The sequence below is a fragment of the Anabas testudineus genome, chromosome 12, assembly GCF_900324465.2.
Source record: "Anabas testudineus chromosome 12, fAnaTes1.2, whole genome shotgun sequence".
In the NCBI taxonomy this organism is placed as follows: Eukaryota; Metazoa; Chordata; class Actinopteri; order Anabantiformes; family Anabantidae; genus Anabas; species Anabas testudineus.
Genome location: NC_046621.1, coordinates 10285835 through 10305755, shown reverse-complemented (window position 1 = coordinate 10305755; position 19921 = coordinate 10285835). Strand labels below are relative to the sequence as shown.

The 19921-nt window shown below is 44.9% G+C and overlaps 1 protein-coding gene across 1 annotated transcript in view; it reads left to right on the top strand.

The window, feature by feature from the left end:
- kif26ab (kinesin family member 26Ab) overlaps window positions 1-19921 on the top strand; it is a 63622-nt gene that overhangs the window by 33031 nt on the left and 10670 nt on the right. Inside the window, 4 exon segments of the mRNA XM_026355501.1 lie at window positions 14242-14425; window positions 16945-17157; window positions 18152-18245; window positions 18840-19102. Coding sequence (XP_026211286.1) covers window positions 14242-14425; window positions 16945-17157; window positions 18152-18245; window positions 18840-19102 — 754 coding nt within the window.

Genomic DNA, 19921 nt, shown 5'->3' with positions numbered 1-19921 from the left:
TGTATTGACACAGCGTTTTATAATGAAACCAGACGGGGCTCCCAGCAGGAGCTACGCAGTGTAGAAAACCACTGCCTTACAGATCATCCCACCCATCTCCGTGTTCTATTAACACCTGCTGATTGTGACGATGTGTTTATCACCCGTCGGGCCAAGGGACATCTCACTGCAAACTGCTGGGATGAGTCAACTGCTCAGTTTGCAATCTACTTCCCAGTGTGCTCATTTCTGCGTAGCAGCATGACACAGTCTTCATTGTCTGTTGTTAGTCCTGAGTTTGTGTTTGTTTGGATGGGTGCGAGTCACTTTGTGAACTTGCGCTAATCATACTCGGGACAGTGAGTATTTATTCACGCTAAAGACTCAGTGAGGTAATAAATAGAAGAGACAAGTCAGTAGAAGATCCAGGGAGGGATGTTGCAGACGTCAGAGGTGGCACACAGGCTGGCGAGTGAGCTGTTGCAGGGGCAGGGCGGACAGCTGTTTGCTGGAATGCGGCCCTGGAGGAGTGTCAGAAGGAAGTGGTTTTATGGTCATCCATCGCCGCCCTGCAGCTGCTGCCCAGGTGAGTGTTTGTGCAGTAATGACTGTGATTGTGCAGAAGGAATTCTCCTGTAATTGTGGCAGCAGGGCCATTTAGCCTTGGTTCTCCGGCACACACAAGACCCTGCCTTTGTATCAGCACAACACTCACTCTGCCCTTCATCCCCAGGCTGCTCTGAGTAACCATAGAAACAAGTCATTAGCTTGTGGGAATAAAATGTGACTGATTTTTCTTTCAAAAGTGGAGATTGGAAATCAGGAAGTTGAAAAAGCCCTCTCTACTCCACTGGACTATAATTTAGTCATGAGGAGGAACAAGCTTCTCTTCAATAATGAGCCCTGTGTGTTCCAAAGTGGAAGCAGTGCAGGATCACAAGTGCTTGTTCTTGTTCTGAATAACATATGGGATCACTTGCTAAAGTCCACTGTACAATCATGAATATAATGGGATTATTTATGAAGTTTCCATAAGCCACTCAGCCCATCTTATTTGTAAAGGAGGCAGTGATGGTAGCATATGTTGCTGGGGAAAATACAGGAGTTCTAACTTCTTTCACAGGGCGAGGTGAGCCATACAGAGAGGCTCAAGGCAGACAAAGCCTGGCTGTGCTGTGCTGAGCTGGGTTTGGTTGGCTGTGCTGTGATTGACAGCAGAGATCTTTGTCATTGACAAATAGGCAGGACAGACAGTGTGGAGCAGAGGGGTCTGCGGAGCACAGTGGCCCACGTGGCTGAGGAATAAAGATACTGAGCAGGACAGGAGCTGCGTGGAAAGATGTGCTTGTAAATGTTGTCATTCAGAAGGTGTGCTCCAGCTGATGCTCCAGCCTGACAGCTTCAAGGACAGCTGGTCTGTGCCTGTGGAGGAGAATATTGGATTCACTACCATGGGAGTCAAGTAAGTTATGTTGTTCACAGACAACACTGAGCTCAGCTGCGTGTGTGATTCTCTTCTTCTGTATGTGTTTGTGTTTTAACACAAACTGAAGACATGTTTGTGAGTTACTTTTACATTCTCCATGGTGTGCTGTGGTGCAGTTTTCTTTGCTTTCTCGGACTTTTCTCTCTCTTGCTTTATCTATCTTCCTGTGTTGCTCTCTGTTTTCTGCTTGATGGAATGTACAGTTTGGTTGTAGTTGGAGTTGGACTCCGTGCTCCCCGGAGGTGCAGGGGGTAATGCTTGTGTTGTCAAGCTACAGTGAGATAGATTCCTCCACCAAAGTGAGCGTGTGACGAGAATGTATAGCAGGCTACAAAACATATTGCTGAATTGCTGGCTCCATTTTGAGGAAACAGTCACAGTGGAACTTAAATGTTAATACTACCTCTACCTCCAATGCCTGACAAATGAGAATTGATTCATATCAGTCTGTTGAATTTGAGCAACACATGCCCAGGGCAGCAAATGGCTCATCAGAAGCATTGAGTGGGTGGTAGCTGGGATGGTTGAGCTGCTCTGTGGTATTTGTCTTTTTTCACTGTTGGATAAAACACCAGCTGGTATTTTCCTACCGTAATCAGGCTGATGGGACTAATAGCTGCCTCTGTGCCACCAGCTGAGGCCACGAAGGGGCTGTAGCCTGTAGATAAGCCCAGGTGTGAATTTATCCAAGGCCTGTTGAGCACCTCCAAGGCTGAGGTGTTGATGGAGATCCAGCCTTACCTTGTGGCCTCAGGGATCTACAGCAGGTAGTACACTACTAATACTACCTTCATGCTCCTTCTTAACCACCCTCAAACAAGAAAGTGCTGTCTAATCCTGTACTATATTAACCTTTTGCATAGTACAGACAATGTTTAGATAGACTGAGTGACACTTAATTCATATCCTGCAAGGTGTACAAGAGTATATTCTGAATATTGTGTGAAATCTGTGAATTACTGATCTCACTGTGGTTGATTCCCTTGCCTCTCTCTGGGTCTGTTTTCCTTCCCTGGAATATGTTAACATGGTATGATACTGTGTTCCCTGCAGCTCCAGGGTGATGGGCACTATTGTGACGGGCAGTGTAGAATCACTTGTGGCTGTCATCATGAATGGCAAACAGCTCCAGTGATAAGGAATAGGAAAGCAGAGAGTTTGTTGCAGCCTAAGTGAGGAATAACCTAGTGCCCTTTTCGCTGTTCCCCCAAATAAATCCCTGAGTCAGGAAGTCTGTCTGGCCCACTCACATAGCCTGCAGGGGGTCAGTGGAGGGGGGCCTGACTAACAAAGAGCTGAAGTGCTGACTTAAGCCTGCGCTCTCACCCTGGGTCCATGTGTAATAAGCCCGGTGAGGAAAGGGGAAAGCACTGCCATCCCCTCCTGACAGATGCCTTTCACATGTAGAGAAATGAGAGGAAGTGGAACCCAGACCTCTGTCTTGTAGACTTCTCATATAAAACAGGGCTTTGTCTCTCAAAATGCTGGTATGGGAGATCGAAAAGGCAAGGTTGCGTGCAACTAGTTGCATGTGGGTAGAAGAGGTCTTGGCCTTAATATCAATCCATTTCCAGCTCTGTTTGCCTGCCCACACTGAGCATTCCACATTTAACTGTGTAACGACACCGATACTGTATTTGCCCACAGGGCGCCATGATCACTGCATTAGTGTTTAGTTATCATGCTTTATTCTGTAAAATTTTGTAACCCCAGCTCGTTCAATTGATATTATGCATCATGCTTGTGGGGGCTGAGGGATGCCATCTAAACCTCTTTAATGCCCCTCAGTGAAAGGCGTCATGCAAATGGAGTCTATTATCTTTGTCATTACATCCACAGTCACTTCTGCATTGTGGCTGAGACACAGTGTGAGAGTGTGGCAGAAGCAGAAAGAATGAATTCAATCGCTGGTGGCAGGGAATATGTGTTAAGGAATTTTATGACCTATTGTGTGCAGATGCAGAATAAAGCCCATGGCCTGTGCTCCCATGAGGTACCTTTATGTCTTACAATCCACAGCAGTAAAGATGGCTCCCGGTGCGACTTCACAGGCATCAGTGCTCCTTAGATTCAGCCACACTATGGCCTTCAATCCAGATGAATAACTAATAGCTGCTTAATCAGTAGTAGGAAGTTGATTTCCCCAAACACTAATGCTTTACTTTTTCTGAGGCACACACATACTGCACCCCCATCCTCCTGTTTGTCAAGGGGAAGGGCCCAGCTTTTAACTGATAAAGCTCAGATTACTATTGAGGATAAGGCCATTGTCCGGACAGGTGGTTTGCTATTTACCTCATCACCCACAGGCTCAGTAGCTCAACCATTTTACCATGATCACCCTGTCTTCTTTGTTTATTCTCTGTCGAGGGGTAGCTTGGGAGCCAAGAGTATGAATATTGTTTAGAATAAATACATAATAAACACATCAGCAGTTTACACTCTGTAGGACATTATGTCACTGACATTTGACATTGAGGAGCAAAATGAGCAAATGGGTATTTTGCCTTGTTTTTTCTTTGACATCTTGCAGATATGTGAGTCATAAAGTCCTTGGTCTAACTTTGTCAAACAAACTAAACTAAAAAAGACTTTCTTTTTATGTTATGCATGAGGCAGGGCAGCAATTCATGTAGCAGACGTGGATCTCTGCCACGTCTGCCTGACAATGCTTTCTACATGCTCATCGTCCTGGCTGGAGAGGATTATAGTCTGTAATGAGTTCACAGCCTAACGCATGACAGCCAGTTGCAGTGTGCTAAAGATGCCATTATCCCCTTACTCTCTATGTGGCCCAGTGAGTGTGTTTCTGTGGTTGAATTTATGAGTGTGTGATACAGGATAAACTGCTTAGCTTGAATAATGTGGTTGTACAGTACTCACTAACGTCTCAGTGGCTGTTCTCTGGGACATTTTCTCATGCGGTTATATCAGTATTTTTCTTTCTGTGTGTGTCTGATGTGTTTATTGATCAGTCTGATCCATTCACATCATCCACTACTCCTTCATCAACTATCATCACTATCTCACTGACAATATAGCTAATTTCATCTGATTTGGACCCCCTCTAGTTTTTGTGATGTTGCCTATTGACTTGAATATAGATGAAAGATTAAGAAACACGTGTTACTCCCCTCCCCCTGCGTTTTGTCTCTCTGGACAGCCTGCTGATTAATCACCCCAAATGTTCTCAGCAGCCCACAGGCCTGTTTGTTGTGATAGCCTCTGTGTGGAGAAGTGCAAATAAATAATCGCTAGGTGTCTTACTCTGGCAGCAAGTGATTAATGAAGCATAGAAGTGGAGCAGAAGTGTGTTGGCTTTCTTCATTTCTGTCTATCCCTCTGTTGCATCTCCTGCACTCATCAAGCTCTTAAATTATTGTCCAATCTGATATCATGTTATGTATTAATCTAGGAAACCCTTATATTTTATCTGCTAGGCACCCCGTGTAAATAATAGTCCTCATTTGTTTCTTGCATATCCAAAATCCTGCCTCCATTGTGTGTGTGAAGTGTTTTCTAAAACAGGAAATGTCACTCAGTCAGTGATGACTTGATGTGAATGCCAAGACTTTTCCCTGCATGCCCTGAGCCAAACAGCGATCCTGAGGTTTTCAAGGGAAGACGTGGGTGGGATGGTGGGTGAATCAGAGTTCAACATGTGCATTGAGAGTGGGAAGTTATTCCAAATTCTCTGCAGCCTTGGAGGGGAGCACAGCAGAATACCTGAAGCAGTGTCTGAGAAGCAGACTAAAAATGCACTGGAAGAGATGAAAGGAGCTGTTAATCTTTGTCAGCAGTGCCAAGGGTGGGGAAGCTGCAGTCTGCAGAGCAGCGAAGAGCACGTCTTCATTATCATCTGTCACCCATCAGCTGAAATGCGAATTTTCTTCCGAGACTTTTATTTTTGCTGCCTGAACAAAATTTGACGTAATTATTGGACATTTTCCCTGTTTGCATCTAAAGCTGTTGTTTCCTACAAGCCTTTGGTGAATAGTTACAGATTGACTCATGTCACAGGTATTTTCAAATCTTTCCTGAAGGGGCCTCTTTATCTTACTGACTCATAATTAGGCCCTGCTGAGCTAATGTCCTGTCCTTTGTTCACCTCTCCATGGCCTAATGTTGAGGCTAATAAGACCATATTAGCAAGCTGGGATTTCGAATGCTAGGACCAACAATAAAATGAGCCATAAATAGCCCCTGACTTTTACACTTGATTTCTTTCCTTTAGTTTTCTTAAGTCATTCAATTCCGATCTTTGCAAGAGAGCTTTGTTGCTTTTCTGTGTGGGGATGGTAGAATTGGTAGGGAATTGGGCTGGTGGGTGTTGGGTGCCTTGAGACAAAATGCCTTTTGGGTAAGGCGTCTAACACAGAAACACTTGAAGACAGTGATACTGCATGAAGGGCTGGCCACACCCTTGTCTGGAGTGTTACGGTGCCAAAAATATATCCTCCTTATTAAGGGGTTAATCTTGGCTTAGACACAGTGCAGCTATTTGCACAGTCTTTTGGGAAGTGAGGGTCTCTTGGCATGAGTCTGTTCTTCTTGAACTGATGTCCAAAGGCACAGAAGAAGAGTCTGCTTAATGCAGCTCCCTTGATATTGCGCCCCAAAATCAGAGTAAAATGAACAAAGATGTTGCTGTTACCTCTGGTGATACAAGCCAGTGCTTAAATCCACTGTTGCTTATGCTGATGTACATGTAGTGTAGCACCAAAGCAGGCTTTCTTGAATATTGATGAGTTTTTTCACTTTTTGACGCCAACTGTTCCATTTATTCTTGGCCGTCTGGGGATTCCCATCTTTGGGAATAAACCAATTCCACGCAGGCTGTGGCATAGCCCCAACAATCATTTTTGTTCTGCTTCTTTCTCAGGCAGAAAATGATTTACCTCCTCATGGACAGTGCATCACTGGCACGGAGCCAGTTCCACTGATCAAAGTGACGACCTGGCTATGCACTGTGCTGCTCTGTCTCTCACTGCCTAGTTTTTTTTCTGTTTCACCTACATCTTCTTATTATTGTCTAGCTTTGAGATGATTTCTTCCACTCATCTCAGTCATATCAAATTTTTTCATCGCCGTCTCTCGAATGCTTTTTCCCGATTTCCCACTTGCATTGCCTCTTTTTCTTCCCTTGTGTTTCAAGAGACCCTCCGTTATTCAAGCTATTCTCCGGAGGATGCTCTAATCCCTCGTTTTCCACCTCAGTCCACAGACCATTTCAAAAGAGTTCTAGCGAGACTGTAACAGAACACATTTGCTTTTTTAGGATTAATTTATGGAAAGCGACGTGCTTCTCTCTTGCTCTAACCTCTTTAAGTGAACATTACGACATGAGAAGTTTGCTGGATAATACAACATTAGTTTTCGTCAGAAATCTTTCCTTTTCTATGACAGCACATTGTAGTCACAGATGTTACTTGAATGCATTTGGCCTTACCTAATTGGACGGGGATCTGTGCAGTGAAGATGTGTGTGCAGCCTTGGGCTGTCAGCAGTCAGCACACAAATGATGTCCCATTTGGTATTCTGTGTCCAAGGCCAGACACTGCAGGAACAAAAGGCTTGTTGAACACCTTGTTGGAACAAAGAGCTTTTCTAAAAGGAATTGCTCCAATGTGTCTAGAACATGCCAAGCAGGATATTGTTCAGTTAACTGGCCATCACATCCATTGCTGTCTGGTTTAGTTAGGATCCATTTATCTATTTCTAAGGATTTATAGAAAGTCTATAAATCCTAGCCTGGAGCTGTTTGGCCACTTCCTACAAACTGCTGCTGTGTAAACTGACACAGGAGACAGGAGTCCTACGTTAAGACTACCATTAAAAAGATTTTAGTTCAAAGCAACAGAGCTTTGGATTGATAATATTCAGCTGACACCCAGATTAGCCTGTTAGTTTCCTCTTTCATTTTAATATTTGTCGAACTGTAGAAGGAGAGTGGACACACATTTTTCAAAATTGCTGGGTTTTTGTTGACGTGAATCAGAATGATAAGATAAGGGAACATCTGGTTCAGTAACTCCAGGTGGAAGCTTTTTTTTTTTTTTTGGCAGATTCTGTGAAGTAAAAGGGCAAATGTTTTCCACAGTTAACATTTGTTGAACCACATTCTAAAATTAATCACTGTATTCAGGATGTCGCAGCCTCAGGCATTAGTTGTTTTGAGTGATTTAGGATCGAGGGAGAGGAAGTGAGAAAAAAACGAAATGAATGTTTATAACAGTGCTCCTTTGATTGAGGTAGACTTTGAAAAAAAGACAGGCTCATTACCAGTCTAAACCTCAGTGCCACACAGGAGGCTTGGATCACTTTTGTCATGCAAACAAACGCTTGTTCCTTCATTATTGTCCCTATTTGCCTAGTGTCACGTCTCATGTAACCTAAATCCAAATACTTTTTTCATTATTTTAAGAGCACACCATTTGTCCCCCTCAGCTTTTACTGTTGGGGCAATGCATATATTTGTACTTGAAAGGCCATACATCTGGAGGCTGCTGACATCCACAGCAAACAGTCTCTGACCCAATGAGACACAGCTACAGTGGTTGAGGCATTGGTCTCATACTTAATGATCAGCATCCTAACCTCACTAGTAAATCTTGTCTGGGTGGGCCTTCTTGCTGCCAGGTCTGGTTGGTAGAGTATGACATCATCTCCTCTTGGCTGTGCACCATATGAATGAGCGTGTGTCTGTGTGTGTTCACAGGCTGATGTCATGGTCGTTTAATCAGCACCGAAGCTCAACAGTGGCTGGGTCAGGCTATAGGTGCTCTGAGACTATAGCCATTGAGGCAAGCATAAAAATGCAATTTTCAGTTCCACCCAAATTTGGCAAGTCAGGCAGCAACATCCAGCTGCACTGCAGTGTCTAAACGTTAGTTTGATGCTCTTGCTTTAACTCTCATCTGTATTTCTCCTATGCTCGAGCTGAGTTGGTAGATTTATGTTATTGCCCCACACCTGTGGTGCAGAGGGCTGTTTGATTGTTTCAAGGGCAGCCCATCAATAAGACTATGTGTACTGATTTCAGCTCTGGGGACTTTTCTTATTGATCATCTTTTGACACAAAAACATAGCATCTCACCTGATAGACCAACACACATTCAGCCCAATCAATCATGAGCATCTGCTGATGTGGCATGTTGGGATTGGCAATGTCTTCAGGGCACGAACGACATGACTCAATGCACCCATGGCCACTCAAAAAAAATCTCGCAAATGCTTTTACTACTGAGTCCAGGACATTTTTTCATGTATCCAGCAGTGAGCGAGCCTGACTCATTGTGCTGCAGTCATTATCACTCTATGGTGTTGAGGCTGGCTGGAGCCCAGTATTCCTCTCTCCATTGATGAAGAGAAATGCTGTCCTGCTAATCAGCAGCAGTGTGAGTGTGGGGGGGGGGGATAAAGCAGTTTGATATCAGACCCAGTGATCTGATCCCTGCATGAATGGCCAGAGTAGCCTTATCTTGTCTGTAGAGGGAAAAAAGGAAAAACACAGAAAGGAAATGTCAAGGATAGTAAATGTGGTCAACATAGTAATTAGCCACAGAAAAGAGCTACCTAAAGAGCTCTATAGCCGACCTGAAGAACAGAGACAAATTTGCACAAACAAGCGAATGGGTGCGCCAGCTAATGATTCTCTGGGGCAGAGGAATTTCTCTTGTTAATTTGACAAAGCCTGAAAAGAAGGCTGGGCCAGTTATTGACAGCAGGCCAAAATGAAGCTTTGAAAGCAGCAGGCAAACACAGCTTCTCCACGCTCTCTGTTCTCCAGTCATTGACCTCCTCTTCTCCTCCCTCGCCGTCACTCCCTTCACCTGTAAAGGACAAAATCTAGATGTCCTTTCTCAAACAAAGGCATCGGGGAGACCTTTTATTTCAAATGGTACTTAAATTTGCATCTGTCTTGCTTTGGCTCATTTATATATATTACAGTCATTATCTGTCTGTTCACAAGGAGACAGTGATGGAGCTGAAAGACTATCAGGACAGTTCCAACTGTGGCTTTTCGCTATTATTACGTCATTTTGATGTATAACACTGAAAACCACACAGAGGGAAGCAGCAATGGGCATGAGACTAATGACTGGTTGCATTGTCAGCGTGACCAATGCCCACATTAGTATTGTCTTCTATTCACTGACCGTTACCAGTCATGATTTAAAGGGATTCGGCACGTGACAAAGATCCAGGAGAAGGTCCCTGCTCTTTAAAATAAGCCCACCTCAGGCAAATTAATTTGGATACGCTGCAGAAAGGCAGAGGTAAGCGTGCTGTGGCAACAAGGGAGGTAAAGGTTATGTGATATATCAAACTGCTTCATTACTATACTCTATTCACCTAACAGATACTGTCGGCAGTAGTGGGTTTTATTTTTCTGTTTTTTTGCCTCCAAATTTAATCCAGTAGAGTTCATATAAGGGGCACTGTGTCAGAAGGAGAGAGGCATAGTGAGCTTAGTGTGTGTCTGTACTGAATGTACTTTCATCTGGCAAGTCTCACACCCACTCTGTCTGCCGATATGTTGTAGTAGGCACTCTGCAGCCAAAGCAGCCTTTCAAACAAGACTGGCTGGTCGGGGGCCGAGAGGGCTTACTGGTAAATTGGCAGCCCAGGGAATACAGGGTACTCTCACCCCGTCGCTCACCCACTCACATTCTTTCATTCCCCCTTTTACGCTTGACCATTGACTGACTGCACTTTTTCTCAGTGGCCAGCAAAAATCTGCCTTTCTAGGATGTCATCTGTTCATTGTCTGTCCTCTCCCTCTCTCGTCTCTTTCTTAGCTTCCCAACTGAGTCAGAACATCGCTCATTTAAGCAATCCATCTCTTCTTAAGTATATCCTCCCTTATCTGTGTGTCACTCCTCATGATTAATAACACTCTCATTCATGTGGCTAATTACATTTTTCAGCAAAGAAGAAATACAAATGTGCAGAAGTGTAAACCCACTACCCATACAAACAGAGACACACACATACACACTCGCACTCATGCATGCATGCACTGTAGGCATACTAACCAAATCTGTTTGAAGTGTGGGACCCTAAAAGAAGAGAGGGCTCCTGTATGCATTAAGTATTCATGTGATGTGTGATGGGGTGCATATGTGTGCGCGTTTGTGTGCAGAGGTTCATATGAGACAGTGTGAGTGTGTGTGTGTGTGTGTGTGCGTGCGCGCGCGTGTGGGTAAAGAGAGAAAGAGAGTACTTGCAAATTGCGCCGCGAGCAGCCAGCAATCGAGCGCTGACACCTCGTCTGGCAGTCGGAGGCAAAAGGGGCTGGGCTGAGGAAAGAAAAAGAGAGAGGGAGAGGAGGGAGGTAGGGAGAGAGGAGGGAGTGTGTTTGAGTGTGTGTGTGTGTATGAGAGAGAGAGAGAGAGGCAGGCAGCGAGAGAGAGACACGGCAGGACAGCTGCCAGCATTTCTCTGATAGCAGGAGAAGGACTGAGAGGCGGAACAGGAGTAGGAATTCTCCTTATTCTCAGCCACGCAAGAAAATCTTCCAGCCCAGCCAGGCGTGCTGATTCTCTCCCCCCCCCCCTCCTGTCTGTGAAGCGAAGAGACTCGGAGAAGGACTTGGGCATCAGGACCTGCAGCCACTCACAGCAGACTCACCACAGTGGATTAACGGAATGAGAAAAAACTATGCAGCCTGTGGGATGAATCCAGAATTGGATGTGGAAAGAGGAGCTGAGTTGTAGAGGAAGCTGTTGAAGTGTTTTTTTTCATCTCTGAAGTGACACTGAACTTTTGCTGGTGAAGAGGCATGCAGAGAGTTGGAGGTGCTTTAGTGGCGGTGCTTTAGAGGTGGTGCTTAGAGGTGGTGCTCCTTCTCATCCTGATTTCCTCATTCCCTCTTTCTAAGAAGCTCTCCGGATTACCTGCTAACCCTAAACCCCTCTCTGTGAACCTCTACCCCTTATCCTGCAGGGTGCTCGTCCGCCTGCACACCTCCACCCTGCCCCACCTAGCACTTGTTTCATTAAGTTGCTATGACGCGCACGCCGCCCCCTCCTCCTCTTCCCTCTGCCCCTCCAGCTTCTTACAAACCTCTGTGAAATCAAGCGGAACCTCGATGATTGCAATCGGAGCAAAGAGAACCCCAGTGCCCACACTGCCGAGGAGCCCCGCCTCGGTCTGTCCACATCGACTGTGCCAGCGTATCAAATGTGCAAGTAATGGAGAACAGCGACAACACAGACATGGGCCACAAAGTTGAACTCTATCAGTTGCCTGTTTTTTGACTATGACCATAAACTAGATAATGGATTGGAAAGAGCTGTAAGTAACCACCAGAGCATTTTCTTGTCGGTGCATGTTGGAAGAAAAACCTTTGGTTTAGTTTGTGTAGCGCTCTGCAGAGCACACATGAACACAGTGTAGATGAGCAGTTTCTGTCCTGAGAATTTAGAAGTTTTGTAAAGAAACAGCTTCATTACCTCGGTGGAGTGAACAGGTGGACAAGCTGTTGTGGGTGAAGAAATCTGAGCCTCTTCCCACAGCCTACTTTCCATTGGCTGATCATATAGTTGGATGAAGCACAGAGAGGAAGAGAGGAGGGAGAGGTAGGGAGTGAAAGTGACAAGCAATTAATTTCCCCTGTGTATGTGTGGTTGTGGTGGGAAAAAAAAACAGCAATATCATCCTTTTTCTCACCTTCCATTCGAGATTGTGCACAGATTGTCATTGTGCAGCATGAATTACACCTCAAGGTTACAGTACTCTTTGCTGGTCAAGACAATTATAAAGCAGAGCAGTGCCCTTGCCAGCCTTTTTTATCCTGTGTGGTGTCTTATGGTGACTCTGGGCACTTGATTTATCTCTTTGCTAGAAGAGGGAACAGACGGACTAATGTGAGAGAGAGGCAGGTAGAGAGAGAAGCAGAATACATTTATCCTGAATGAATGGGCTGCGGATACCTCTCATAAAGGTGCACACACACTCACATGGCCGCGTGCACACACATAGTCACACACGGCCACGTGTAGTTTCCCCTTTCTTTCTCTCTATCGCACATTCATCTTTTCCATCTAATTTTTTTTTTTCCGTCACACGATCTGTCTCACATGCTATCACACATAGGCAGCTCCCCGGGGAGAGCCTTCTCCTGTAGCCTTCTTGCATGCAATAATTATTCCATCAGCCGGCAGTGTGTTCCCTGATTGTGCTCTTGGGCTGTCGCTGCAGGGGGTGTGCAGTGGAGAGGGGAGTGCTGAGAAGAGGAGGGGGGGCTGGTTGTCACACAAGGGAGATGGGAGGGAAGGGGGTGGTGTTTTTGGCAGCAGCCCACCCACTCTTGTCCTGAGGAGCCCAGAACAGGACTAATGAGCTCAGGCTGGTCTCTTAGAAAACTGCTGATCACCTGGGCACACATGGATCTGCTGTTGTGTGCTCTCTCCTGCTAACTCTTTTCACAGTCTCTGCTTCTTTCATTAAAGGATCCTGAGTCTCAGACCCTAACAAATAAAATGAACTTTGCTTGTCTTTTAACCTCTCAGTCCGATGTTTTTTTCATCCTCCTCTCCACTCGTTCATTCGTGTTGACAACTGACACTTTGTCTTTCCTTAATTTCTCTGAAATCCTGCCACTTGAGTGAAAACCAATTGAGTGCATTTGAATTGCCAGAGGGTATCACTTTCCTCCCTGACCTTGAATATCCAGCGGAGGTGCAGTGTTAACTGATCTAGGACGATGCTGTACCTGGAACCACTTTAGGTCTGGCCAGATTCCCTGCAGAGACGCCAGAGATATTTAGCGCTGTTCTTTTAGTACTGTTGCAGGAGACAGGAGACAGAAAAGGAGTGCATGTGCCTGACTCAGTTGGCCGTGGGACCAATCTGTGTCTCCTCACTGCTGTCTCTGCGAGACAAGATGCCAGGATTAAAGTGGATTTTAATTAGAGGAGTGTCAAAAAGTTGGATTCAGTTACAGTAGAGGTTCTGTTAGATGCCAGTGTAGCAGAACTGCTCAGACAGCCATTTGTCTGTTTACATAGAACTGAATTAGAGAAGAGAGTTAGTTTTACCCACCTGTATTAATGTATGTGCAACTGTTGACTAGCTTATATCTAAATCTAAACACACACCAGACTGACATTGACAACATTCACTTAAATGATGTGTATTCTATTTCATAATGGTTTAGCTTTGGTAATAGAGATCGACGTGACCAAATCTCAGAGGGCAGTATTTCAGCAGTTCTCGTCTGTCATCTCTATGACGTGTTGGTTTTTGTGTTTGATCAAGATAAATATATGCTTTTACTGTGCTTTTCTGCTATGACAGCCTATATTTAGTGCCTGACAGGGGGAGATCCATGGCTGGTATAATTTTTTTTATGCATTTGCAGATTTTTTAGTTAAAAAATAACAAATACAAGAGGCTTCTACCAGCTGTAGTGCCGAGAGCTGAAAGCATTTTGTTTCTTGTTAGAGGAGAATGAGGTGGAGGTTAGAAGAAAGCAATTTTTAAAGTGGGGAAAGGGGCGGGAGTAACAGCACAGCTCTCCTGCTGATTTCGTTTACTTTGGAAAACTAAAAGGAGCTTGGTGACCTTTATGTTACAGTTTCTAAAGGTTTTGCAATACACCTGTAAAAATTGTCAAGGTAGATATTTAAGATCAATGAGCTTTTGTCTGGGTCTCACGCAGGAGAAAAACATCACTCGAGGAAAAAAAGTAGATTTGTTCGTTTATGAACATCTTGGTTTTCTACGTTTAGCTTCAACCTCCAGGTGTTTTGCTTTTTTTCATCTTCCAGGGCAGCTCAGAAGCTGAACCTGTCCTCCAAGCGGAAGAAGCACCAACCCTCACTGCTCCATCCACAGGAGCCCTCCATCTACCCCACCAACTTCAGCGGCATCCTGCAGGTCTCGCCACCCCCTGCTCCACCATGCCTGCTCCGAGCCGTGTCCAAAGTGAAAGAGAACCCAGGGATAGGAAAGGTGAGCACGGACATATACATATACATTAAATTATGAGAGACCAGCATTTCTCTTTTTGAGCACAGAAGGACAGTAAAAGCTATAATTCACATACATGCATACATGTTCACAGTAACAGCAGGATTTCTAATTCCATTTTAAGTACAATGTGTGATGATGAAAGTGAGGCTGGCAGCAATAGGACAGTCATTAAACAAAGCTGTATAAACATATCGCTCTTCCTTTGTGGTTCATTGGGTATTGTTTGTCTGAACTGGCGTCCTGTATTTATAAAGCAGAAGAAGTCCCCTAACAAGATTAGATCCCACCTGGATAGGAAGTGCTCGTTTCTGTTGCCAGGTATCCAGACGGTTGAGATTTTACCACACATTGTAAATCTCCCATGGACACACACACACACACACTTCATACGAAAACCTGTGTTATTAACAGGCATCCTCAAACTCACACCTGACGTATATTGTACATCTGTGCAGGTACATGAGCTGGTTTTTAAGCGGAAATCAAGATTTATGGCGTCGTTCCCGGCACATCAGACCAGATTTTCAGGTTTTCTTATTGTAAAGCACGCGAGAGAGCTCTTTTTTATCCTTGTCTGACTATTAGTTGTAATGTCAGAGTTGCAATAATATTTTCAGTAGCCTGCGTGGCTTTGACCTTTCTTGCTGCTGGTTCATATTAATCCAACCTACTGTAAGACTTGGATGAATGTCTTGTTTCCATCAACCGTATGTAGGTCACTACCACTTCTCCCCTTTTGACCGAGACCTGGTTCTTTCAGTTGAGTGGATCGAGGAATGCCAAGCAACACTAATGGATTTTGTGGGGGATCAAGGGACAGGGAAACAGGGGCCATTAGCACAGAGTCTGAGGTGTGAAAATACTGTAGCCAATCCTCTGTGACCTCTAGTATATGAACTCCTCCAACGCAAATAAAACTGAGACATTAGCTTGCGTGTGCTCCGTCTCTGACTGGTAGATAGAGACTCGGCAGTCATACAGTATGTGGAAGCCAAGTTTAAATGTCATAGCAAATGTAATTTACTCAACATATGCACATGTCAGTCATGATAACTGCCCCCTGCAGAGTATAAAGAGATTTTGCACTTGGCCTGTGGAATCCATGATGAATTCACTTACTGAAAGAACGGGATTTCCAATGGCATTGTTTCAGCGCGCTGGAGCCTGGACCTATAGCAGTATTTATATACTAGTCAGGCAGAGAATGCGGCTTTGCAGGCATGAGGACAGCGGAGAGTCCTGGACTAAGCAACAGACAGCACTCTGTCAAATGGAAGGGAGTTTGCTATATTTAAGGTTTTTATTTCAGTGCCTACGAGGCATCATAGGTACATTTTCAAGAGGCTTTGAAATGGCTCAGGGTTGAGTTCCCTATCATATATACTGCAGGAAATAGAAACTGTTCAGTTGATGTAATGCTAGGCGTAACACTAAACACTCAGGGAGTTGACAGGGACTCCAAACACTGCTATACATATCCCAAGAGCTGTTTATGTCTCCTGCCACTCACAGATATATTTCCACGGTGCCTTTGGAGAAATAGTGAAGGTGTATTTCTGACCATCAGATTGTAAAGCATTGTAGAGTTGTCAGAAAAGGTGACTGTAAATGGTGGTGTCATATAGCCTGACACGCACAAACACGACCACACCCACGCAAACCACACACAGCGCTTCTATACAGTAGAGCAGAGGCGGGAAATGGTGAAATTGCTATTGTTGTGCCATCATATACAACTGACAATATTACTTTACTCCTATATCCAGTGCAATAACATTAGACATGAATAGGCTTGTCAGAACCGCGCTGAATCAGCACCATAAGATATAAGCTATAATCCCATTTGGCTTACCATACAGACATGATGAACCATACCATGACCTGTGGAATGTGTTAAAACTATATAAGCTTGCTTGATTAATGTAAACCTGCAGAGTGCAACAAGGTGAGTTTCAAGCTGCCACTTTCCAGGCAATACAGGAGGAAGGAGAGGAGAAGGAGGAAAAGTGAGTAGGTGGGATAAGAGGGGGGGCCATATGCTCCCGCACTCCCATGCTGGTGAGCTGCTTCTAGTCCAGAAAAACAACCCACCGGTGGGATAATCCCCCAGCGTGGTGCTTCACACACATTAATTTCTACCATTTTCTGCTATGACTTTCAATGCGCTCCTTGCTGCCTTTTACTGACACCATTAGGCAACGTGTTGACCCATCAAGTTTGCGTGAGTTTCCACGGCAACCTTCTGTTTCCATCAACTCAGACATAGAGAAGCTGATGTTAATGTGTAACACTGAGGTATGCTGTCAGTTTGGATGCTAAGAGTGCCCACAATACATTTCTTTTCTTTCTTGTGTAAGTAGAAGATGTTAAGCTTAGTCTGAAATATTTTCATCCTCCGTGCTGAACCTGTAAAATGCATTTTTGCAACTCCCCATGAGTCCATCTCACCACTTTTTTCTAACATATTTACTGCTTATCTGTCCCACTCTGTGGTTTAGGTGAAAGTGATGATGCGTATCTGTCCATCTCTGGAGGCTGCAGACTCCTCAGAGTCTCAGTCTTTCTTGAAAGTGGACAGCAGGAAGAAGCAGCTGACCCTCTACGATCCTGCATCCAGCCCGCACTCCAGTTCAGGACACAGGAGATCCGCAACAGTGGCTGTGCCAAAGATATTTGCCTTTGACGCTGTTTTTACCCAGGATGCCTCACAAGTAAGAGCTCCTCTATGAGCTTGTGTGTGTTTTCTTTAAACGTGTAGTGTGGGGGTTCAGTCTCTCAAGGGCAAAGCTAGTTCTTTATGCTGGCAGGGTGTGGCCAGGGGCTTAGAGAAAAATGTCTGTCTTGGGTCAGGGGGCATTCTTACCAGTGTGGTCCTAACAGCTGGGACTTTTAAGCCCCCTGGGGAATGATTTGAATCCACTACAGTTATATCTAACCTCTCCTTTCATAGTACAGCTATATCTAACCTCAGTCCTCTACAGCACACAGCAGGCATACCCACTCAGATCAAACACAGAGGTCAGATACATGTTTATGATTTGGTGACACATGAGCAGACCAGTTTTATTCTCACAGAACAGATAACATAACAGACAGTGCAGGAACAGTGACTGCAAGAATTCCTAAAAATCTGCAGTCATGTATTTTATGTTTCCCACTAGTGCAGCAAACTGAACAGTTATTATGAGCATGATGAACAGAGGAGACTGTCATCACTGTGTAGGACTGTGTTTCCATAGTGGTGAGAGAATCAGATCGTCTATCATACCACCTACTTTGAGCAAAAACGGAAATGTTGCTACTGAAGAACTGAGGCCAGGCTGCTGGATTGTGCCACTGGGACAGCACCGCTGGTGACTAACAGTAACTGCAAGCTGTTCTGCTGTAGGAGGTCTTGTTTGCAGTGTGATGTATGGGAAGGGGCCTCTGCTGCAGAAGCATTGCCCCAGAGGACCCATGCTGAAACAGATTGCAAAAATGATCCGCGCGTTGCAGCACACACCAACACGCATAAACACGCGCAGTCATAAATGATGAAAAATACTGAAACCATTAATATAGTGTGGTGTAACCGATGCCAAATAATTGTTTGGTTTAAGATTTTGAATTTATCATTCTTAGTATTCCTGTGAGACAGTAATTCTTGAATGTGGCAGAATTGTAAATTGACTGCGACGGGTCTTTCCCTTTGTGTTTTTTTCACAGGCTGAGGTGTGCTCAGGAACAGTAGCTGAGGTCATCCAGTCTGTGGTGAACGGTGCAGACGGGTGCATCTTCTGCTTCGGCCAAGTCAAGCTCGGTAAGCTCCTTCACTGTCAGGAGATTAGACAAAAGCCTTTGTTAGCTAAAGAAAGCTCTCATTGCTCTTTGTTAGCTACACTTGATGTCCACATTTGGCTTAGTGGTGCACTGGGGTGAGTCGAGGAATGGGAAATTGGAGGAAAGGAATGGGTAGTGAGCCTGGAGTGGGGGTGAGGGGTAAAGTGCTGCATCCAGGCTTCAGGGCTCGGTCTGTAATTAAAATCCTAGTAATTGGCCTGGCCAGTGATCTTAGGGCTTGCTTTCCTCATGCTGCTGTTTCCACAATCTGCAATTCTCTACAGAAGGACTACTTCTGAAATAGGTCCTTGGATTAGCATTTGATTTTGATTTGGCATGTACTGGATATTACCTCCGATCCCCCACATCAGCTATTATTAATTTTTTTCATCAGCAGTTGTTAAGCACAATAACCTTTAGAAATACCCAATGTTGGTGTCTATTCCTTTGTCAACTTTCCTCCCTTTCCAGACGGCTTGATGAAAGAAGTAATTTTAGTTTGAACATGAGCTGGCTTCCAAACACAGGGCAATAATTCCATTTCCACCCCACTCTGTCTTTCACACATCCCCAGGCAAAACATACACCATGATTGGCAAAGACAGCTCCACTCAGAGTCTAGGCATTGTGCCCTGTGCCATTTCCTGGCTCTTCAAGCTCATCAATGAGCGCAAGGAGAAGACGGGCACGCGCTTCTCTGTCCGCGTGTCCGCGGTGGAGATCTTCGGGAAAGATGAGGAGCTTAAGGATTTGCTGTCTGAGGTGTCAACGGGCAGCTTGCAGGATGGCCAGTCGATGGGCATTCACCTGAGAGAGGATCCCATCTGTGGCACTCAGGTGAGAAGGAGCACTGCACTTCTCCACTCTTTCTGTGTTTGCTCATGCTCTTATTCTCTCTAGAGGTTATGAAGTATTAGTCTGTCTGAGTATTGATCTTTTTCTGTCTGATCTACCTTTTCCACTCCCAGAGATGTTTGACTTTCTCTTGTGAGTGTGTGTGTGCCTTTATGTATGTTTTTATCTCTCAGGATATCCTAGTCCGTCTTGCGCGGTTCTACGTGCTTCTAAAATCCTTTCTTTATTTTTACACCAAATCCATCTATGGTATTGATGGCTTTCTTCTTACCTTCATGTTGACTGTCCTGTCAGCCTCCATCAGCATCTATTACCCATGTGTTAGTGCTAGCCCTCTACAGCACAAAAGAATTATTATTGGGGGATGGTGGAAGACTTTTGGTTTGAAGGCACTCACAGGTGTTGCTGTCAGATGTTGTTTTTTGGGGATCTGTATGGACTCTGACTTCAAAGGCTGTTCAAAGGCTGTTCACTTCTATGAAGCTTCTTCTTTCTCTCTTCCTCTCAGGAGCCACGCGTGGGTTCCCTTCATGAAGCCCCCACCTTTTCTCTCTTTTCTATTTCCTCTTCTCCCCTCCTCTTTCTGTGCGTCTTACCAACACCATCATCACATCCATGGCGAAGGAAGTGCCCCTGCCTCCTGCTCCACCATTACCTCTCCTAATCCTCCTCCCTCCATGTGCATATCTGCTGTTTTAATTGCCCCCGAGACCCAGTCTAATGGGCAAGAAATATGTGCTGGGGTCCAATTAACTGGCTCCTCTCTCTTACATTTTCCTCTCTTCCCCGGTATCCACTTTC